Source organism: Trachemys scripta, chromosome 2 (genome assembly GCF_013100865.1).
Source record: "Trachemys scripta elegans isolate TJP31775 chromosome 2, CAS_Tse_1.0, whole genome shotgun sequence".
Classification (NCBI taxonomy): domain Eukaryota; kingdom Metazoa; phylum Chordata; order Testudines; family Emydidae; genus Trachemys; species Trachemys scripta.
Genome location: NC_048299.1, coordinates 88,511,601 through 88,535,551, shown reverse-complemented (window position 1 = coordinate 88,535,551; position 23,951 = coordinate 88,511,601). Strand labels below are relative to the sequence as shown.

General features: G+C 40.7%; 2 protein-coding genes across 2 annotated transcripts in view; one reads left to right on the top strand and one right to left on the bottom strand.

Moving 5' to 3' along the window:
* EPDR1 (ependymin related 1) overlaps nt 1-7,205 on the bottom strand; it is a 53,978-nt gene extending 46,773 nt beyond the window's left edge. Inside the window, exon 1 of the mRNA XM_034761225.1 lies at nt 6,625-7,205. Coding sequence (XP_034617116.1) covers nt 6,625-6,905 — 281 coding nt within the window. The 5' untranslated portion in view covers nt 6,906-7,205. The remainder of the gene's footprint in view (nt 1-6,624) is intronic.
* A 494-nt stretch (nt 7,206-7,699) lies between these two features.
* On the top strand, nt 7,700-21,673 carry SFRP4 (secreted frizzled related protein 4). The gene is made up of 6 exons (XM_034761223.1): nt 7,700-10,381; nt 11,257-11,337; nt 11,432-11,497; nt 14,601-14,799; nt 17,831-17,894; nt 20,190-21,673. The coding sequence occupies exons 1-6, from the start codon at nt 9,940-9,942 to the stop codon at nt 20,373-20,375; spliced, it is 1,038 nt and encodes a 345-aa protein (XP_034617114.1). The 5' UTR covers nt 7,700-9,939; the 3' UTR covers nt 20,376-21,673.
* The last annotated feature ends 2,278 nt before the right edge of the window (nt 21,674-23,951 follow it).

Sequence of the window (23,951 nt, the reverse complement as noted above, 5' to 3'; positions counted from 1 at the left end):
ATTCAGACTTTTAAAACAATTTAAATGTCATCAACAATGATACAAACTAGAATCATTCATAATTCATTCTGTAAAAAATTATTGCAGCAATCAAGTCATCTTTCATAGCCAGCCGCAAAATTTAAAATGAACTTTAAAGCCGAAAACAGTCGCTCTACACTAGCTTGAGTTGTTGGCATGCTCGAAGCAATTCTACAGGCAGCCTGAATGTGGTGTGGGTAGCTGTGAATGGCCTCAAAAACAGACTTAACTTTTAGCCTACCAATAGACTCAATCGCCTTACAATCTTCCCGGAAGTTTCTCTTGAATAATGCTTTATTACAATTATGAATCACAGAAACTCGCTGGGGTCTTTCTTGTTTATCCAATTTCTTTTTGAAGTCACCTTCTGAAGAATTGATGCTTGAATTATCTCCATTTCCCCATGATGGTTGAAGATGTCTCAGGGATGGACACTCAAACAAGTTCAGAGTGGAAATGGACGTTTGAGAACAGCCTGCTATTTCTGAAGGATGTGAAGTTTCCAAAACTGCAAATTTGATTGTTGATGACTCCTTTTGTTGTGTTTCGTTTTCTTCAACCTCTTTCGCCGAGTTCAAATGTAGCAATAGATTTTGTTTTTCAAGTCGTCGAGCAATATCAAGGAGCCCTTCCTTTGCCTTTGGTATTTCCCTTGAGGTAAGAAGAATCTGATACCGTGGGTTAACATAAACTCCAGCAAGGAAATGAATATTATCAAAAAGCTTCCCTTCGCATTTCTGCATGGAGGATAGAATTCCTTCTGCAATTTGTCCACCATTTTCTTGCAAGAATTTTGACAGTTTTCACCATTCCTTCATTAAAACTCCTGGGGTTACATCGACAGCTTGAAGATTCACAGTTGTTTGGTTTGGCTTTGCCAAGAGGTCTCGCACGTTCTTCACTTTGTCCCATTCAGCTTTTGTTAACTTGAGTTCTCTTGTTCCAGCAGCAGCCACTTGTTCACAGTAAGATTGAAAAACGAGAAGCCAATCAATCATCGCAAATGTTGAACCCCAGCGAGTCACAGTATCCAATGATTGAGTTACCCCATGTAGATCAAGCAGAACACTTTGAATACTTGGGGTTCATAGTTTGACAATGACTTGTCGAATTTTTGCCAAAAATTTCTTCGCATGTTCTTTGTTCAGTCCATCCCAGATTGACAACTGAAGAGTGTGAATACCATACCTCATCAGTTGGACTTTTGAGTCGTCCTCAGGAAGCCATGTTGGAAGTATGAGACTAGGTTCATTAACCCACAGCACAGCAGCATCCATGCTCAATTTCATCCATTCCTTTAGTTCCTTCCTCAGGCAAAATACCTTCAGTTCTGTCCCCATCCCTGTTCTCAGAGGTAGAAATGGTTTCATTGTCCTTGCTGAAATTTTTGATGGCACACATCATGTTTGCTGCATTGCAGATGCTCAGCACTTGCATTTCACTGATCCCAAATTTTTCTAAAATAACTTTTACTTGACTTTTCACGTACAAAGAATTGTGACGCCCTTCAGTGTCGATTATGTCCAAGGTTTTTACCACAGCTTTATCTTTTCCTTCTTCGTAGTACTGAACATTGATTGCAAGGAAATTTCTGTTTCCATGGGTTGCCGCATCCATTTTCAGGTAGCACAATTTTTGCTCCAAAGCTTTCTTGAGCTCTTCACGACCAGACTCAGCTGTGCTAACAACTAAATGACGAACTGCATCATGCCCCGTCGAATCGCCAAGCTGCTGACCCATTTCACCTGCAATTTTTTGGAATCCTTTGTTCTTTAGCCTGAAGGTAGTGAGCGGTGTTGAACTCAAGCAAACCATTTCCATCAGCCTTTCACGGAAAGTATTGGCATCCATGGTGACCGTAACCTTTGAGGACTTCAAATATGAGTCAAGTTTTGTTTGCTCAATTTTGGGTTTCTTTTCAGATGAATCTCCACAAAAAATATTTTCTCCAGGAGTTTTCAAAGAACCACATGAACATTGTCTAGCTGCATCAGCTTTCTGTTTTGCCTCATCTTCCTGGTCCTTTTTTGTAACCAGAGCCGCATAGTTTTCAGGATGGTTACGTTTTACATGCCGCCAAAGGTTGAAACTTTTCACAGCACTTGCTTCACTTGTCTTGAAGCTACATGGTTTGAGCTCGCCATTCACTTCCTTTTCCACCTTGCACATTGCCGATTTCTTCTTTGCTTTTCCCAAAAGCCCAAATTTGGGCTTTTCAAATTCAAAACTAAAGACGTCGTTGAGATTCTTTTCCGTAAATCGGCTATCAATCATGGGGGGCAGATTTGATTTTTTTGTTGAAGCCATGGCCAAATCTTCTTGTCCTGCTACCGCATCCAAATGTTTTTTGTTATTATCTTCGAAAAGCAATGAACAAAAGCATTACATTTTTTTATAATGTACCTGCTTGTGATATCTTAACCACTTGAGTACTTCGAATTTATTTTGGATTTTCTGTACAAAAATGATCGCATTTTCTTTTTACACAAAATTATTATTAAAGTATATTTTAATATTTTAACATGTTTCTTGCAGTTTTAATGAAGTAAGAAGTATTTTAATATACATCATTAATATAAAATTGTATTTATAAATTGCAAGTTAGTTTTTCCAGATGTCTGATAATTATCTGATTCTTTAATAAAACATATCTCCAAAAAACTTTGTAATTTTGTATCTGTACATTAAATCTTGATTTTAGCCGAAGTGAGAATAATTGTGACATATTATGTAAAGTGGTAAAGTAGATGTTAATATCAATTGTTATACAATCTGAAACTTTTTGGCACCTTTAGGACTTTCTCGCTAAATATCATTCATTTTGGATTGAAAATGAAAAAAAAAAAAACTGGAGCAGTGGAGCAGTCAAGATTTTCTGTGCTCCGGCTCCACTCCAGCTCCGGGCAAAAACCTGCAGCTCCACTCCTCCGTGCTCCAGCTCTGGGCTCCGCTCCAAAGCCCTGCAAATGATCAACTAATCTATCTTGACACAAGAAGTTTTATCTCTGCCAACAACCTCTGTGTCGCTGTCCAAGCCAAGGATCTTGCCCAGACAGAAACTGCATTAACATTGGCACTTTCTGGTCTCTCAGTCTATTACAACAAGAACCAATTGTGCGCCAAACCCAGCCAAAACACCAGTGCAGCGGTTCTCAAACTAGGGTCCACGAGGATACTCCAGGGCGTCCATGAGTCATGTCCAGCTCCAGGGGATCCTCAAGTCATGTCCAGGGATGCTGGCCCCGCTCCTCCCAGTGCCTCCTGCACTCCACAGAATAGCTGTTCAGCAGCGTGCAGGAGGCGCTGGGGAGGGAGGTGGAGGAGCGAGACGGGGCATGCTTGGGGGAGTGGGCAGAAAGAGATGGGAAAGAGGAGGGCAGGGGTGGAGTAGGGGCAGGAAGAGGTGGGGTGGGTGTTGGGGGAAGGGGTGGAGTGAGGGCAGGGCCTGGGACTGAATGGGGGTTGCGCAGGGAAAATTAGAAGCCGGCTTGGGGAGTCTGTGAAAATTTTTAAATCGAAATGGGGGTACTCGGGTTGCTAACGTTTGAGAACCGCTGTGCTAGTGAGTCTCTTCCATCTTCAGAATCATGAGGCCTGTAGACAACTCAACATCATCTGGAATGGGGTATCACTTGCCCACTGCTGGCCTGTCTACCATGGCATTATGTTAAACCGCGCTCTCTCCTTCAAGGCACATGTGGAGAAGACATAAGGCAAAGTTAGCACCTGGAACAACATACACCTCTACCCCGATATAACGCTGTCCTCTGAAGCCAAAAAATCTTACCGTGTTATAGGTGAAACCGCGTTATATTGAACTTGATTTGATCCACCGGAGTGCACAGCCCCCCGCCCCCCAGAGCGCTGCTTTACTGCGTTATATCCGAATTCGTGTTGCATTGGATCGAGTTATATCGGGGTAGAGGTGTATTCAGGAAGCTTGCAAATTCAGAATGGGGAACCAACCCAGGAACACTTAGAGCCCTCACACTTGCACTTTGCTATTCAACGGATGAATGTGCATGTCTGGTGTGGGAAAGACTGGGTCATGCAAAGAAGTGTACCCTGTGCTGAATAACAGCTGCCCTATATCACAGGATGCCTAAAACCAACAAATGTGAACAGCCTTTATGTGCTTGCCAGAATCGCTCCACCAGATATTGGGAGAATGGTCACAAGCAAAATGGAATGATTATGATAGGTCAAAGATATCAAACATCCTTAATGGCCACACCATGGCAGTGAGACACCTGAAATTGCGGAAAAGCTTCATAGCTGCAACAGTACTGCTTAAAAAATCACCGATAGCTACACGACAGGAAAATGGCACACTCATCTCGAAATACTTGGAGGACATCAAAATGCACATCTACATTGCTGAACACCTTCCTGCAGGCATGGAGAAGGATTGGTCAACCTGGAGATATTTAAACCACCTCTGAACAAGAGTTAGCATGTCAAAAGTCAATAGGCAGAAGTGGTGCAACCCCCAGACACCTGACAACACAAACCCTGGAACATCTGTTGGTTTACCAGCTCCTGGAAGAACTATGCACTATGAAAGATCTCAGCAGGGCTACAGACCAGGCCATATCATGTGTCCGACACTGGAAAACCTAAGATTGTGGTGGAAGAGCATGAGAAGAAGATTTGTTCCAACAAGCCTTTTCTAAATTTATTTTTTCACCAAACTAAGATGGTGAGGCAGTGACTTTGTTAGGTCAGTGAATGGCTTGACTTACACACTCTTTGTTTTCTTTAAGCATAATAAACTCCCTGTATGCCAAGGCAGTATGTGGAATATAGATGAATATACAGATAAATAAGTGCAACGTATTACTACCATTTAACAATACAGTATTTATGCTTAATTGCATAAACAGGCACAGCCAGAGAACTTCTAAAATACAGGCAAAACTTACTAACAAACCCCCGTATTAAAAATCCTGAGACACTAGTCCAGGGTAGGCAACCTAGGTGGCACACGTGCCAAAGGCGGCACACGAGCTGATTTTCAGTGGCACTCACAATGCCAGGAGTCCTGGTCACCGGTCCAGGGGGCTCTGCATTTTAATTTAATTTTAAATGAAGCTTCTTCAACATTTTAAAAACCTTATTTTACATACAACAATAGTTTAGTTATATATTATAGACTTATTGAAAGAGACCTTCTAAAAACGTTAAAATGTATTACTGGCACGCGAAACCTTAAAATAGAGTGAATAAATGAAGACTTGGCACACCACTTCTGAAAGGTTGCCGACCCCTGCACTAGTCTCACGTTTATTAATTATTATTATTTTATTATGGAATCTGTTTAAATTCCATAACAAAACAAAATTCTTTAGTTAGGGGAAAAATCACCCAGTAAGATTCACAAGCTGCCACTGATAAATATAATAAAATATATTTATTGAGCATGGACATCAGTCAAGTCCCTAATGGATCTTTTCCTGGCACTTGTTGCATAAGTATCTATCACCATGATAAGACAGCTAAGTTCACTTAAAAGGCTCTTTCTGGCTTTGCTTTTAACCCTATCACCTCCCTCTCCTCAGGAAAAAAAATATAATGTGGGGGGAAAGGGGAAGGGAAGCCCTTTGTCACCATCCACCAGAAATCACCTCATCTCACTGTACTACATACACCCATCACTGATCAGATCAGTATAAAAACAGGAGGCCAAATCTTGCTCTCAACTAGGTCAGTGTAAAGTCAGAGAAATTTCACTGACTTAAACTAAGTTACTTCTGATTTACACTGCGGTAAATGATCTGAATCTGATTTAAATGATCAGGGCAGAATCTGCTCCAGGATGTCCACCAACCTGTGGGAGTCCAATTTTTGGGAGTGGCTGTAAAGTGAGCTACAAAATCTGCCAAATTACTGTGGCTGAAATAGATGATTTTTGTGACATTCTTTGGGCAGGCTCACAGCACAATGGTAAAGCGGTGGCCTGGGATGCATAAATGATATAATAAGCATGCAGCAACAGAGTGATGAACAAACCCTGGGGAAACTAAGAGAGGAGGGAATAAAAAATGCATCCCCTGGTTGCAAACTGAGTAATGTGCTGCTGGTGGGAGGAGTGGAATGGAATCTCTTTCTCTCTGGGCGTTTATACCACTTGGTAGGTGTGTGAAGGGGGGGAAGAAGGGGAGTGGGGCTAAAGCCCTTGAATAGGGGGGGGGTCTCTGGGATTGTGCCCCCCAGTAGATTTGTGTAGGCATTTGGGGCGTGTCTCAGTGCCCACTGAAGTCAGTGGAAATACTCCCATTGACTTCAATGGGCTCTGACTCAGGCCCTGGGTGCAGCTGAAAGCTTTACCAACCCAATCCCTGCTCCAGCACTCTCCGGAGAGGTCCTCCCTGTCCCGCCAACGCCAGCACCGCCCGGCTGGGGGAGGAGGAGTTTAGGGCAGGTTTGCAGAGGCAGCAGGTCACTGACTGTCTAAAGGGAGGGAGGGAGGGAGGGGGAGTTCCAGCCCCAAGCCGCCCCTTCCCCAGAAGTGACTGGCTGCAAGGCTGCTCTCCCCTCCCCCCGAAGGAGGGGCCGCGCGAAGCCATCCCGTGGAGCTCGCACGCGCGCCCCAGCAGCACCTACTTCTTGCAGGGGATGAGCCCCTTTCTCTCCTCCAGGAGCCGGAGGCGCTGGTTGGGGCCGTCGTAAGACACCACCGCCCTGGTGTTCCTGCCGCTGCTGTGGTCGTAGGCCACCGTGCGCCCTTCCCACTGCAGCGGCGCCTGGCACGGGGTGGGCGGCTGCCCCCGCCCAGCGCGGCCCTGCGGGGCGCCCGCCAGCAGAGCCCCGCCATGCAGGCACAGGAGGCCGCCCAGCAGCAGCAGCAGCCGGGGTTGCCCCAAGCAATCGCCGCCTCGCGCCATCCTCGGTGTCTCCTCTGTCAGCGCGAGCCCGGCGCCCTGAGCCCCTGTCCGGAGGCGCTGGTGGGGTGAAGGGGGAGGGGAGCAAGCCGGGTGCTGCTGAGGCGCTGGAGCTGCAGCCGCTCGCTCTCTGGCCCCTTCTGCGTCGCGGACTGGGGAGGCGAAGGCGGGTCTGGCTGACTGCGGCAGCGGCAGGCGCGGAGCCAGGGCCCAGCAAATTCTGCAGAGAGAGACAGGAGCGGGTGCAACGCTGAGCAAGGGCGGCGGCTGTTTGATCTCCCTCTCTCTCTCTCTCCGGCCAGCAGGGACTGCGGAGGCGGAGTGCCGCCTGCAGCCCGCCGGGCATCAATTATTTAAACAACAGACACGATGGGCAAGGATACACACGCCTCCTTCCACCAGCTCCCTCGTGTTCTCTCCCCGTTCATTTCACCTCTTCCCTTATACGTTTCCTGCCACAGGCATTGCGTATGGTATAGCCCCGATTCTGTAGCTGGATGAACATCATTTAATACCAGTGCAATAGGAGGGGAGACATCATCTGATGCCAGTGTCATAGTTGGGTAGCAGCATATGATACCAATGCCACAGCTAGGAGCGCTGCACCTGAAGTAGGACTCTGACTAGAAATACTTTTTAAAGCCTTTATTGATAGCTATTTCATATACCTCTTTCTGTTCAGCCCTGTGAGTTTTCTCCTTGAAGGCTTAATTAAGATAAAAGGGAAGCAAACAATATATATGTTAATGCCATTGCTCAGTTTATAATGATCACATATTTCTTATTCAGCAAAAAAAAGGGGGGGGGGACAATACGTGGTTTAAAATACGTTCATGCTCGTGTTCCATATATAAACCAGAATAGGAAAGTAGACACTTTTCAGCAAGGAGCAAAATGGCCACTTGTTTGGGAAGTCTCTTGTTTGCTTGCTTTCCATTTGGGCCTTATATTTTTGGTTTGTCTTTGGCAAGAGCATCTGTGATATAGAATTTGATTGTGAGCAAATCTGATCGCTTTTTCCTCTAAAAAAAAAAAGAACAGGAGTACTTGTTGCACCTTAGAGACTAACGAATTTATTTGAGCATAAGCTTTCGTGGGCTACAGCGCACTATGTTTTGTGCGTGTGTCTGATCAAGGGTTCGTATAAGGCAGTGAACGCACACATTTGAGCATACAATTTTGCCTGCACCCCAAACTCCTACTAGTCTCAAAGCAAAGCGACTACCTGAAGGACTGGACGCTGCAGACCAATTTTATCATATCGACATATATTCGTGTCGTATTGTTGTGTGTTTGGGGCTCATGGAGGGAGGGAGTTGAAGAATGATCTGCTTAGAGAGACCTCTCTATAATGTTACTTTTGAGGGAAAACATTTCACTTTCCCTGACACTTGCTCTCCAGTCACTAATACGAGCATCCCCTTTCCCTCAAACATATCCGTTCTTCCTCCATTTGCTTTGGAGATTCCTTGACCTAGGTTTATCGTCTTCTGAGCAGTTTCCTAGGAAAGAGGGTGGTGGGAGGCAACATGGGTTACTAAAGCACACACGGAACTAGAGGTCAGGGCGCTGCTGCTGCTACTACAAACAGGAAAGCACATCAACTGAAAATGCACCCTACAAAATAATCTTAATGAGAGGGGATGGGAAATTGCTACGCTAGGAGGACCACAGTCTGCCTTCAGTTACATCCTCGCTATGCCAGAGACTGCAATATGCCATTGCTCTCATCGGAGTTGCACAGTTGAACTGGGGAGAATTTGGTCCCTCTTAATCAAGGACGAAATTCAGCTGTTTTAAATAGCTGTAAATCCGGAGCAATTCCAGTGAACGCTATGGGGCTACTCCTAAATTACACCGATGTAACCGTAGAATTTAGTCAAATGAAAGCCTCTGGGTTCAGACTAATGAAAGGGACAAAACGACTCGAATGTGAACGGTCTGCACTGTTTTCTAAAACCCTGGCGGCTGCTGGTTTGTGACACAAAGTGCTTTTGAAAAACTTTAAATAATATCGTATCTTTCCCTCCCACCTATTCCTTTGCTGATCCGGTTTATGGGGGGGGTGGGGTGGAGATTTTACTAGGGCGAAGTGGGTAGCTAATGGGATTTCTCATAGCAGCAACAGCAGGTGCAACACGACAATTGGAGCTGTGCACTGAGGTTCACTCCAGGCTCGGATCGGCTGCTGCTGCTGTCCCAGCCAAGTTCGTTTCCAGAAAAAAGTAATTGACCAGTTTGTATATTTCATGTTTGTTTTGTGAAGTCTAAGTTTCACATGCCGTATCTACCTCTGGAGCCATTGCAGTAACTGCGTAATAGTTAGAATAGACAGAAATAATAGCAACCTTTTTTCAAAGCGGCAAAAGTTTCTGTGCTTTGTCTCTTTGAAAATGTAGGAAAAGGGCATAAAAGAGTATCGTCCTTGCTCCTATTGAACTTCCCCTCCCTCTCTCTTAATTCTGCGACTGAATTTGCAGACCCGAGGTAGATGAGGGAAGCGCTTTTTTCTCTCTCTCGTCTTGAAAGAATTTATTGCACAGATCAACACTGAATGGCTTGTTGAAATTTATCTTGAGACGCAATGAGAAATTTAGTGATGTCGCCCTGGGATTAAACCGAGTGGAGGTGATGTCACCCTGTCTGAAAAGAAAAACAAACACACACACCAAGTGAACGATGCTGCCAAGAAGAAAGTTCAACCCCCACGTCACTTGTGGCACTCGTATAAATATGGCCCTACAATTTCCATGGCTGTCTGTAAGTCTCAGATAGCTTGAACTTTGGAACAAGAGAGAAGCTCTGTGTCTTTTTAGCACTGAGGCACAAGGAAATCTAGAAGTTCATCTTTGCCAGTGGTTTTTATGTGCCAAAGTGATAGGGAACGGGGATAGACCAGCATCTCTTTAGCTCTTTCCACTGAAAGCTGAATGAGCGACAGGATCAGCCTGTGAGACTGATTACCCAAGACTTCGTGAGAGGAAGCAGAGAATCTCCGGAGCGCCAAACGTTAGTCCCGCCGCTAAAGGCTGGGAAAATGCTAGCAACCTTGGCAGCGTTCTTCCTGTGGCTCAGGGTCAGCATGGGGGTGCATGGTGCCCCCTGCGAGGCTGTGCGCATCCCCATGTGCAAGACCATGCCCTGGAACATCACCAGGATGCCCAATCACCTGCACCACAGTACCCAGGAGAATGCCATCCTGGCCATCGAGCAGTATCAGGAGCTGGTGGACATCAGCTGCAGCCAGGTGCTCAGCTTCTTCCTGTGCGCCATGTATGCCCCTATCTGCACCCTGGAGTTCCTCCACGACCCAATCAAGCCCTGCAAATCGGTGTGCCAAAGAGCCCGAGATGGATGCGAGCCCATCATGAAGAGGTACAACCACAGCTGGCCCGAAAGCCTGGCTTGCGATGACCTGCCTGTGTACGACCGAGGGGTCTGCATATCCCCTGAAGCCATAGTCACCGATGTCCCTGAAGGTGAGGAGGGATCAGTGTTTGTGTGTGTGTGTGTGGTGGGGGGGGGGGGTACACTAAGGCAGGGCTCATTGGGTAGAGAACCTTGATTATAAGATGGCAATTTTGAATTCAGATTTGTGCCCTTCTTCACCAAGTCTCTGGAAAGCAGAAAGCTTTAGTTAAATGGGTTCCAAAAGCACAGAGCTCCAGAAGCTCCAGCACTGTGTCGGGCAATCTATCTCTCAAATATAACACAGAGGGACAGGTTTTGGCGAGGACTGCAACTAGTCTCTCGGGTAAATGTTTGTCTTTAAAAAAAAAAAGACTTCTCAGCAACAAACAAACAAACCCAAACAAGAAGAGATTGAATTTCCTATGGGCAGGCAGCTTTTCTGAGAACACTGAAAAGCCAATCTGGGCAGAAGGACTCCAATATCCTCTCCAAATCTCACTGGTGTTACCAGTCAAAACGAGAGATGATTCAGAGTTAGGCATAAGTGAACATTGAATAGTGATGTTTAAGTACGCCTTTCAAATTTAAATGTCAAATTGGCAGTGCAATACACAAAACTACACACCAGGCTTTTGTCCACGAATCGAACTAGCAGCCATACAATGATATATTGCAGATTTTATTCCTTTCTTTTAAACAATTTACAGTGCTGTTAAAAAAAACCAAGTATAAGACCTGATGCAGACATATTTTCGAAAATATAGTGAATCAATGTTTTTTAGGAAAGATTAACTATTTTAAATGCTCCCCAAGATGTGTATGCTAGTGAAGTGATTCCGGAAATATCAGAGATGATTTTTTTCGTTTATCTTCTTGTGTTCATTTCTTTTCGGTAGCATAAACCAAATTCTGTGCAAATTTTATTGTGTATGTTTTTAAATAGATGTGAAGTGGATGGATTTTACTCAAGATGTAATGGTGCAAGAAAAACCTCAAGAGTCTAACTGCAAGAATCTAAACCAGGGTGCGTCTTCCTAAAGGTTCCCCTTTATTTCTCTCGAAAATAATTCTGTAATTGACATTAATTTGTAATTTTTCCTTATGATTTTTTTTTGAAGCTCGATGCAAGTGCCGGAAGATAAAGCCTACCCTAACAACATACCTGACCAAAAACTACAGCTACAGTAAGTCAACCAGTGAAATAATTTCATTTTCAACTCTTGGTAAAATTTCCCTAGAATCGCACTATCTTCTGGTTCCCTCCCCCTGGTTCTTTTGATATTATCAAATTATTATAGCTCCTCTTACTTGTAATCCATGACAAGCCGCATCGTAGGTTTTAAGATTAAATCAATAAATGAATCATAAAGAATCACTTTTATCTGGCACTTTAAAAGATGTTGCGCCTGAAACCTTATTTTCCCGAAAAACAAGAAACAAATATCTAGAACTAAAATGGTCATTAAAATCGCTAAATTGTTGTAGTATTTTTAGAATACAGACCGGTCTAACAAAACGTAGTGGGACAGAGTGTTTAACAAAAATGGAGAGGGCCATGTGAGCCGTTTCTAAATTTTCCTGACGTTGTTTAATGCAACTCAGTCTAGTGACAAGTAACAAAATAGCCAGAGATCCTATGAATTGCAATTTTTATTTTGCCATTTCAGCTGGAATAAATTGGAATCTTGATTGATCAAGTAAGCACTATTGTGCTGTTCTCACTCCATGAAATGAGTTCATGTGAAAACAATGAAATTGGAGAGACATGAAAAGGTTGAAAAGCAACTTTTTTGTTTTATTTAGTCACAAATTAAGTCATAGAATATTTACTATATTTTGCATACTAGCCATTAGAGACCAATGGCCAGATCCTTATCTTATGTAAAAAGCAACATAGAGTCCTGTGGCACCTTATAGACTAACAGATGTATTGGAGCAAAAGCTTTTGTGGGTGAATACCCACTTCGTCAGACACATGTTGCTTTTTACAGATCCAGACTAACATGGCTACCCCTCTGATACTTAACTTATGTAAATTTTCATAGCTCTATTGAAGTCCATGGAGCCGTGACAACTTACACCAGCTGAGATCTGGCCCATGGGTTTTATTATACAGTGTATGAAATTTTGACAATACAAGTGCCCAGCCACAAAAAGGATTTCTGACCAGAGGAACTCAAAATATTTATTTATAATTTAGTTTTTCTTTCAATAACAAATCTGCATGATTAACAGTGAATGCAAAGTGAGCTATTAATTTAATATGTAATATTATGATTTACTGCAAGTTTACAGTGACTGTTTCTGGGAGGGATATTATTTTAATTTGGTTATTTTAAACTATGGATATCACACAATAGGCAGTTTAAAAATGTATTATATTCAATATCAAATTAAAACAAAAATGTTTGGGTACATGCTTAAGTCTTTGTTGTTAAATAATCGTTTAATTCAAATTCAGTTTGCTATTAGCAAGACAGTTGTGACATTAACTTTATAAAGCAAACTGTAAATACATTTGTTTTAAATTGTTGCATTTTGATGCACTTTTATGAAACATTAATATTTTCTAATATCTAATTTCCTAATCTATCTCTCTGCAACACACACTACCATTTGATGGAACATTGAGATTCTGCATTGTGTAATATATACATACATCTATACTCTGTGAGTGTATATAAATATGTATGGTAACTTATATTCTGAACTGAAATAGAATTTTTAAAATCATGTTTGGCCCAATCCTGTTTCCATTGACTTCAACAGGAGTGTTGCGTGAAGAAAGACTGCTGGTACTGGTCCTACAATTAAAAGACCTGAAAACACTGCATTCGATTGGCTACGTTTGTATTCAGGATTTTAGCTTTGGGATGCAGGGCCTTATTCTGCCCTCAGTGAAATCAATAGGAGAGTTACCATTTGAAGTTGGATGGGGAGATAATATGGGAGAAAAGTTGAAGTACAAATCCAGTTTTGCTAGAAATCCCCTTTAAATAATATATGCAGTTAACCAATAATTTGTAATGAAAGAGGTGCAGGGACTCAAGCAATATTTTTAAATTAATAACTGATGCAGTAAGCCAGAGGTGCCAGAGCTGTGAACTGCCAAGCCTAGAGGTGCTGGGACTCAGTGCTGGCAAGTCCTGGCACAAATTAAGCACTGCAACTAACTCATTCTTCCAGTTGATTGTGGGTACTGTTCAGCTGTAAATACAAAAGAATCACTGATGGTTATCTGGGTTTAGCTATGATATTATAGCTTATTTTGTAAACAGTTCCCAACAACAATCATGTTTTATAGTAAGTCTATATGAAGTCTTCACCTTTTTAATTGTAAAGCAAATTTCCAACTAAAAATTCATGTAAAGATTATGGGTAGACATTTTCAAAAGCATCTAAGTTGCATAGGACCCTAAATCCCATAATGTTTCAGTAACTTTCGAAAATGGGACATAGACTGTTAAGTCACTTAAATGCTTTTGATAATGTCACCAATATCCCTAAAACACTATGTGGATGCTACAGATTTTGATATAGTTACTGTTAACACAGATAGCACAGATTGTGTTATAGCTACTGTTCTCAATAGATATTATTCCTTCTATATGTGAAACCTTACTATATTTCTAGAATTTGCTAGTTACTAATGTTGTTTATTGAAGATGGAATTAAAAATGTTAAAAAAGAAATTGTAGACACAGCTCAGGTATAGGATGTGCCGCTGATCAGGTGTGTCCTTTGAGAGTAATGAGTGGCCCTTTCTTAAATCCACGTAGGTGTATAGTTTTCTTCAGGATGTTTAGCACTCCAGAGCCCAAATACAATCTTAATTTCTCCTTTATATAGTTAGGTAACAAGAGTCAATGGATATTGTATCTGGATCTCTATTCTGTGTAAAATCCACAGTTGAGATACCACTTTTAAACCAGTTTCTCAAAGACTTTTATTTGAAGGAAGACAGTATAAACTATATACATTGTGAAAACCTTATCCTATTAATTTTTCAGCTTTTCATTTAAAATCATAGTTTTTTCAGTGTGTTTGATGTAATTAATTTACACCTGGAAAATGTATTCAGTGTCTAGATTACATCTAGACATCAGTAGTTTAAATGGTTTATTATTTAAAACAGTGTGGATTTCATGGTAAATCTTTATGACAAATATTTTTAGCTAATCATAAATAATAACATGTAGGGACTGAAAAAACAACTTTTACTCATATGAATAGTTCTTATTAATTTATATTATAATTGTCCTTGCATATATATTTTCCTACTTGCAGTTATTCATGCTAAAGTAAAGGGTGTAGAGAGAGGTAGCTGCAATGAAATAACTACAGTGGTTGACGTGAAAGAGATACTTAAATCTTCAATACCCATTCCTCGGTCTCAAGTGCCTCTTCTTACTAATTCATCCTGCCAGTGTCCACATCTTCTCCCAAATCAAGATGTTCTCATTATGTGTTATGAAAGGCATTCAAGGTAAGCAATTACAATGCAGTGCAGAAATTTACTGTAGTCAAATTTAATAGAAAGCAGGCAAGCAAGCAAGAAAGTAAAGGCCATTTTCTCTGTTCAGAAGCAAATGTGAACCTAGTGCCGAGTTTAATTCCCCTGATTAGTATCCCATACACAGTTCAGGGGAATATATATAAATATTCTATTACTTTTACAAGTCCATGGCTTCAGGTAGCAACATTAACATTTCAAAATTCACTTACACATTTCATAAGCAACCTGAACTCTGATCTACAACACATACTTACAAACTTTGATGTGTACATGGAAACGAGACTCAGACATGTAGCATGGTAAAATGTGGCCACTGCAACTTTATCTGAAGTTATTGCCCCACTGGGCTAACCACCCCAAACTACCCGGCAGGAACTAGTTAGAGAAAAACAGTGAAAGGTCACCATCTGCTTTTTTATTACTGTGGAAAACCAAGCTAATTACCAAATATGCTGTGAATGATTTGGAAAGTTCATTGAGGTTTTTATTTTCATATGCTCTACTAAAATGGATTCGAAAAAAACTGTTATATGTTTCCTGTTGAACTCAGTTGTATGTAAACAGAAGGTTTTGCATTACAGTGGCTTTTTAAAATGTCAGAAATCACAACTGGTAAAATCCTGTCTCCATTGAAGTTGATGGCAAACACCTGATTTAATTGGAACCAGGATTTCACCCAATAACTAGTTTTGAGCCAAAGTGACATCAGCACTGAAGGAAATATCACATTGTGATTTCATTTATAATGATTTCCCCTTCAGTTTAATGCTACTATTTTTTCTATAGTCAATACTGGAGGAGGGAAGGAGTGGTCTATAATACTGGCCAGATTCTCCACTGCATTGCTATCTGTGTAGTCATTTACATCTCTGCAAAGTGGGTGTAAAATGCTACCAACTCCGCATGGTACCATTTTATACTCACTTTGCACTGTGTACATGACTACCTAGGGTGCAAGGCAGTGCAGACTCAGGCCCTATATTAGGTAGTGCAGATCCCCAATTGGCAGTTAAATGTCATATGGAATCAGGTGTATTTATATCAGTGTTTTGCTTTCTTCGGCTGATTAGTGCGTGCATCTTAATTGATATCTGCAAAGTCTGGAAAATTATTGCAGTGCCTCGACCAGTCAATTGATTTAAGGTCCGATATCTCATGATCAATGAGGGTCTGAAATGTGTGCTTTATAGCATGGAGGTTTGGAAATCCCAGTCTCCGAGTGAGACAACAACACGTTTCTAGTTTGTGAGATGTCAGACCTTAAAACTGTGACATTATGATTTTTAGATAAAATTATTTTAAGCTTTTGTTAGACGCTTCCAGCATTCTGTAGTTACAATTTTATTTTTCTCATTCTGAGTCCTGTACTATAGCACTCTTGTATTATGGCCAGCCAGCTTTACAGGGGAAAAAAAATTCAAATACTAGTAGCTGAAAGACTGTGCTGTTGCATGGGTGTGGCATTTGGGTCAAGTAGTCCACCATCTGTGCAGTCTCCCTCATACAACCAATGAAATTCTTGCATGCAAATTAGCAGCTGGTAATTGATTGAGTTATCTCTGATATCACAATACTCTAGGATTCTTAGCCTGGCGTAAATACATGCCTTACTATGGCTGTACACTAAGTGGGTGTAATTCATAAAATCAACATGGCTGAGAGCTTAAAAACTGAATGGTAACAGACAGCAAATCCCAGTGATGATTGAACCTGGAGATCAGGGCTTAAATTCAGTTGGAGCTGTCTGGAGCAGAATGCTGGTAAATGTTTTCAACTCCCCTGGAGTGTTTATTGCATGTTGAGCTGGGGTTGGGGGGCTCCTGGAAATACTCTATAAGAATTTAAGCCCTGCTGGAGATATTCTGAAAAAGAGCTGTCAACCATGCTTGTAGCTGTTTCCATTACTTCAGACTGACTCAACAGACATTCTAGGCTGCAGAGTGACATGCAGTTATGCAAGACAAACAAAATGTAAGATTGGAAAGTGTGGTATAAAATTATTATACCTGCATGACTCATTTGTGGTTAGGGACATGGGAGTATTAACATTGTCCTACTGGATCAAACCAGTGGCCCATCTAAACTATTATTCTGTGTCTGATAGTGGTCTTTACCAGCTGCTTCAGAGGATTATGTTTCTCATGAGTAATACAATTGTCATAAATAAGTGCCAATGAAATCGTTATACCACAGTGTATAATCATATGTACTTTTTCTCCTGGTGACATTTCCCAGCTGGAGTTACAGCAGAAGCCCCTCTCTGTCACTGTCTGATAGAGCCACTGGAGCCACATAAGTTCAGATCTGACTGCCTTTCCTCTAGCCCAACCCACCATGGTCCTCGGCTGCAGCCTGTGTTGGACCAGCATAGAGACCCTCTCTGTCTGGCAGTGGGGGTATGGAGGCATTCAGTTTCTGCCCAGCAAATGTCCCAGTGAGAAACTAAAATGATTGGGCCTTGTGCTGTCCTTCACAATACAGATATAGTTAGAGAGAGAGAGATAAATTAAATGGAGTGTCATGGGACATGCTACCCAACCCATCGTTCTTCCTTATACCTGGTGAAGCTGGGGTATCTTTCACCTACAGCACTATTGCAGGTAAGGACACAGATCCTGAAGTACTTGTGACACCTTAGAGACTAACAAATTTACTAGAGCATAAGCTTTCGTGGACTACAGCCCAGTGTTTCATAGGCACCAGCACAATGCCTATGTTGTATGGGTTGTAAACATGTCAGGGAAACGTTGATATTTTTTAAAACAATGTTTTCATTCGAATTTAAAAATTAATATATGGAAACATTTCTGTTGGTCTTAGGTTTTGTAAAAGTTTATTTGTAGAAAACTTAAATTTGGGGTCATTTTGGAAAATATTTCTTGTCTACGGTAAATCAACTGGAATGATGACTAAGCATACAAAATCAGGGATCATATCTTTTAGTTACCTCGTATATATGAAACTAGCTATAGCTCACATTTTCATCTTTTAAAAATTTTAGGTTGATGCTTCTTGATGGATGTTTAGTTGAAAAATGGAAGGATCAGCTAGATAAAAGATATAAGGTAAGTATAACCAATTAAAGTAATTCTTACATTCTTAATAGAAAGTCAGCCATCAAAATCTATTTGAGCACCTAAATAAATGACCTGAATTTCAGAGATATTGAGCAGTGGCAGCTACTACTGTCTTCAGTGAAGGTGTTTAGCACCACTGTGAGTCAGGACTTCTATTTAGATGACTATTTAGATGACTAAACTTAAGTGTGTAAGTTTGACTATTTTGGCCTTAAATTTTGGAGAGGGTCTCTCATGGTGAGACATTTATATGTTTATAATTTTCTTAGACAAAAACAATTTTTATAACAAACATCTATAAACATTTAATCTATAAACATTTAATAAAAATCTAAACTATTTCAAATATATAAATGTTTTGTTAGTGTTCTTTTCTTAAACACTGATTTGTTACAACAATGAAATTGTGAATTATTTTCATATAGTTGCTAATGCATTAACCTATGAATGATAACCTATCATTGTTAAGTATACAGTGCTCATTAAAAAGTGAATATGAGAGTAAGGCCAAATCCTGTTGCACTGAATAAAGCCAATGTAAACAGGCTTTGATCCATTTAGAAACATTGCAGGACTGAGGCATGGACTCCTACGCACCAAGGTCCCTACCCAAAGTCTACTGAACTCATTGGGAGTCGCCCCATTGATTTCAATGCGCTGGGGACTTGACCTTAACTGGCCTGGATGCCTGTGCAGCTACAATGTACCTCCTTCAGCATGGGGAGGAGGAGTAGACATAGCGCACTTTTCCCTGACTTTACAAGGTCACTGACCACCACCCCCGGCCTGCTCACAAATCTTCCTGTAAGTCCCAGTGCAGAGATCCACCATGGTGTTAGGGTGTTATGGAATCCTGATTCAGCTGTGCTCAACATGGAGCCTGAGCACATTAGAAATTGGAGGCAGGATTTGCCTCTTAGTTCTGAAAAAAGTTTACAAAGAATTAAATAATGGGCTGAGATCATACATTTTTTTTTTGCTTTTAATTATTGGCTGGCTGGAGAATGCCAGGGAGGAGAGAAAGAAGGCTCATTTTTCACTAAAGCAGCTTTTAAGTTACCAATCAACTCTTTGAGGCAGCTGTGTGTCTGCTACGTTTTATTATTCTTTTTCTCCAGTCCTTTGACTACCTATGAAATGGGGAAACACACTTTAAAAAGAGTCTTAAAGAAAAGGAAATGAGAAAAAAGTAAAACTAGATTATAATAGCAATAAGGCAGCACAGGCTGTGATTTATGGAAATATTAACATATGACTTGGGCATTTGAAAACACTTAGCCTTTAACCTCATGCCTCCTCTCTGACCCATGGTGTAATTTAATGGCCTTCAGATAGCACCTTGTCATGTCTGAATACATAATTAGACATCTCAAAACCTGCTTAAACAATAATTTAGACCACTAAATGTTTCATGGATATCTTACAAGTTGTGGTGCTTATTCACTGTATTTTTTTCAGAGATTAGTATATTTTTGTCCAGAGTACAGGTAATAATCACCATTTAAACCTGTTGCTTTTGAATATGATAACCCTAAGTACCAACTGGTACTTTTGATGTTGTTTAATGGTTGTATGTGGTTCTTCTTGAATAACACAAGACTCTGTCACTCTGCAACACTTCACAGGGCTGATGTTAGATATTTCGTCAACGCTAGGCAAAACTGCACACACATTGTCCTTCAGAGGTGTCACATTGTACCCCTAAAAATTTAGTGGCTTAGGTGGTCATCTAGCTGGCTTATTGCTAACATCAGCCCTGTTATTTCTAGTCTAGTGAAAAGATTAATCCATAAATTAAATACAACTTTCCTATATGGTGATATGTTTACATATATCATGTGTATATATATATACTTTTAAAGGATAGGCTGCTCTCCACTTAGCTGAAACAATAGGCCAAGTAGGCATGTTATGTAAGTCATTTAGTAGTGGTCCTGCAAAGGTGTGTGCACATACAGACCCTTATGCCTACTGACTTCACTGAAGTCCCAAGAAGTTGTTAGGTTTTGCATGTGTAGGTCCCTTTGCAGGGTAAGGGCCATAGTATGTCGCTATCTATTGCGCCAATTTCACTGACAATATCACTGAATCAATGGGAATTGACTGCACAAAGAATACAGGACCAGGCTGTTACTGTAGACATTGGTGACATATTGACAGTAAGTAGAGTAAAATATTAAGCTACTGAGAGCTGCACTAGAGTTCACAGTTTGTTAGCTTTTACTAATTAACTCAGAATGTGGTAACATCTCTAAGTGTTTTGTTTTGACATTATTTCCCTAGAGGTGGGAACAGAGACTGCAAGAAAAGGTGCGAACAGCCCATGATAAAAATCAAAACGTTGGACGCACTGGTCGGAGTGGTGCACCAAAATTGAACACTAAGAACACCAGCCAAGTGCTGGGGACCCCCAAAAAGACCACTAAAATAAGAAATGACCAGAAACAAACAACCCCCAAAAAAGTATGAGTTATGAATTTCCTTAAGGAAAGACTTTCTTGCATGATGAGGGTCACAAGCTGGCTTGAGTGGTATGTGTATTACTCCAGAACTCATCAACTGCGGTATTCTGCATAGACTTTTTTTGTAGCACTTTACTTTTAAATGTTTGCTTTTTATTTTAAGCCACTGCAAACCATAGATTGTAGGTTTGCACCGATGTGTGGTAGGCATATTAAAGCTGATTGATGGCGCTTATCATATTCAGAGCAGTCGAATGCATAGTTTACCAATAAACATCTGGATATGCATTATCCAGTTTTTTTTATGTGTGTGCCATAAATATGCTTACATTATTAGTGTTTGAACTGTGTGTGTTTGTGTAGCAAAAACACATCAAAAGGAAACATTTAATTTTTTATTGTACTTCAGGCTGGCTTCTGTTGTTATAACTTTAAATATATTTAAACATTTAGATGAAAAAAATCAATGTTTTTAAAAGGAACAAATTAAAGTGAAACAAACCTATAGAGTGCATAACAGTAAAATTTACAGGTTTGCCATTTGCTGAAATATGGCTTTGTTATGAAAAGTGATTTAAAACAACTGGAGGGAAAACATATTATTCTGTTACTGTAAACATGCCCTTAAGTTACTCTGTAGTGCAGATGTTAAAATATTCAAGAGAGGGACTAGTGTATCTCAGGAGTAAAGTGGGCAATTAGCCATTTTACCACTGGAGACCTGATTTTAAATTTTGCTTAGATCACACAAGGAAAAGAGATTGCTACTCCCTGTTCATAAACTCCTCTAAACTACCACACAGTTTGGCACAACTGGAAGGCACTCGTTGTATTGAACAAGGACCAGGACAACGCTGATGCAGCTACTCATGTGCTTAAGGATAAGCATGTGCTTAAATGCTTTGCTGGGTCAGGATTTAAAATCGCAAAGGTGAGGTAACTTAAATATGAGGTACATTGGCACAACTCTGGGGTGCAGTTTACACTGCTCCTGACTGCACTCTACCTGGCTCAAGTCATTGCTACGGGGGTGCTCTGCTTTTTGCTAACACCTATTTAATGCCATTGCATACTAAACATTTGGCTGTTAAAGTTTTAGTGCCTCTGAGCTTTAATTAAGGTGTTAGAGCTCATAACAAATGTCTCAGAGAACCCCCAAAATCTTCCAGCAAAACCAAAAAATACTAGACTTAACACCGCTGATATTTTCTATTTTTTAAGGGGCAAAATACCATTCTTAAAAACAAGCAAGCAGACAAGCTTTCCTGCCTTCTTTACCCATCTTAAATAAGAAGGAGAAAAAAACCAAAAACAAACCCAAGTTTAAAAAAATCCTTTGCATGTCTACCAATTTATCGTGTCAACAAATTAGTATGCTGATCTAAGTTAGTGTAGGAATCCTAATGAAGGTTGCATGCATTTTATCTGAGGGCATAATTTGTCACCCTGACTTGATAACAAAATGTTCTAGCACAAGAAACAAAAGATGCACAAATAAATCCAAATAGCACCCAGCAAAAATATTACTTTCGTTAGCCATGCTCATACCTGTGCAGCACAATCTGCTAGCTCGCTGGCGTGCAAGCTATGAACTTTTCATGTGTGCAATTTCTAGCTGCGAGACCCCTGAGTGGCAATAAATGTGTGCTTTGTGTATTTACACAACTAGAAGAACAAAGTGACAAAAAGATCCAGCCAAAATGTCCAAATGTGGGCATCCTAAGCTAGGCACCTCCAGCCATTGTCTTTGTGCAGATGCAGGAATTCAACCTTGCAGAATTGGGTCCCAGATCTATGTTTAGACACCCAAGTGGACTAATTTTCAGAAGTGATGAGCACCCATAGTTCCCATTGATTACAGTGAAATGGGGGATGATCAGCTTCTCTGAAACTCAGGCCACATAGTTAGGTGCCTAAATAAAAATTATGGATGAAATCCTCTTTCCATTGAAGTCAATAGTAAAACTCCCATTGGCTTCAGTGGAGCCAGGATTTCCCTTGAGGTGCCTAAATTAGACACCCAAGTTTGAAAATACTGACCTAATCAAGCATAAGCAAAAAATTCAATATTTTTAAAAAGCTTCTAAAATAGTATGCTTTTAGAGCATTGTGGAAATTCTAATGCTTTGTTTTCATATCAATCTCAAGTTAACCCCTAAAAGAAAGCTGGTGAATACATGTAAGTATAATTATTAAAAAAGGATCAACATTCTTAACATGGCATTGTTAAACCAGCACTGTAGCTGTGATACTTCACTTTAACAAGCTTTGTTGTGAGCATACAATATTGTGAGCATAAGTGTGTTTGTTGAATAAAACACTGCTATTTAGAAATTATAGCAGCATTACATATTATTTTACATCTGTTAAAATCAAACTTTTATCCATAGCTTTTTTGATATTAAAGAAAAAGTGTAAAAATTATTTGCTACATAGAATTTGCACCATTCCTTCATATTATAAGATCATTCAACATTCCACTGTACGGGAATAAATGTTGATGCACCAATACTAATGGTTTTGTATGTTTGCTTTTACATGTTCCCTAGCATATGCTATATGCACATTTTATGCTGACTGCACTTTCCCTTTCCTAGTCTTTACAATTGGAAATACCTATGGTTAAAATGCTTGGGAATGAAGGGCAGTACTGCAGATAGCATGGGGCAATACTGTATAAGGAACAATCTATCCACAGAAGGGAGATGGACTGGATGAGCTAATGTTCTATTTTCCATCTCTAATTTTTGATACCATTCTATAATAATAATACTATATACATATGTAGTACTAATATAAGTCTTTACCTTTACAAATTACCTTACAAATATTGGCTAATAAATCCACACAATGCCCGTGTGAGGCTTCTAAGCGAATATTTTAACATTTTGAGTGCTGATTTTGTTGCTAAAATATGGATTTAGGCACCTATCTTTAGCTACTCAAGTTTGAAAATTTGGTTAGAAGTCACATATCAAAGGCCACAGCAACTCGTTGTCACAGCCAGGGTTAGAACTAAGGGGTTCCTGACTCCCAGTCACTAAGATATATGCACGGTTATTGGAACAACAAGGCAGAGTGGCACAATGGGAATAATCTATATGTTGATGGACAGAAGTTATCCTCGCTGTCTTTTTTGGTGCTGGGCCCAATAGGAGTTGTGGGGGCAAACAACTTAATTAGTTTTATGACAGAACTAGACAAATTTATGGGTGTGATTGTATTTCGGATTTGTTTGTGATGGTAGGGGGCAGAGCTACTCTGGGGCTCACTTCCAATGTATGTCTTACGTTCCTAAAAGCTTATGTTTAAGGTTTCAGCTGGCCAACTCAGGGGTCAGGAAAGGATTTTTCCCCCTTCTAATGTATTCTGGATGTTATTTTTAGAGCTTATCTTCGTTACCGGGGTAAGTTGACCTAAGTAACTCTACTCTAGCTACGTGAATAACGTAGCTGGAGTCAAAGTAACTTAGGTTGACTTACCACAGTGTCTTCATTGTGCTGCATCGACAGGAGACGCTCTTCGGTCGACTTACCTTACTCTTCTCGGAGTGCTGCAGTACCGGGGTTGACTGGAGAGCGCT

Excerpts from the sequence above, each read along its gene's own strand:
- SFRP4 (XM_034761223.1), top strand. The coding sequence starts at position 9,940 with ATGCTAGCAACCTTGGCAGCGTTCTTCCTGTGGCTCAGGGTCAGCATG. Across the intron at positions 10,382-11,256 it reads AGTCACCGATGTCCCTGAAG|ATGTGAAGTGGATGGATTTT; the intron begins GTGAGGAGGGAT and ends GTTTTTAAATAG. Across the intron at positions 11,498-14,600 it reads GACCAAAAACTACAGCTACA|TTATTCATGCTAAAGTAAAG; the intron begins GTAAGTCAACCA and ends TCCTACTTGCAG.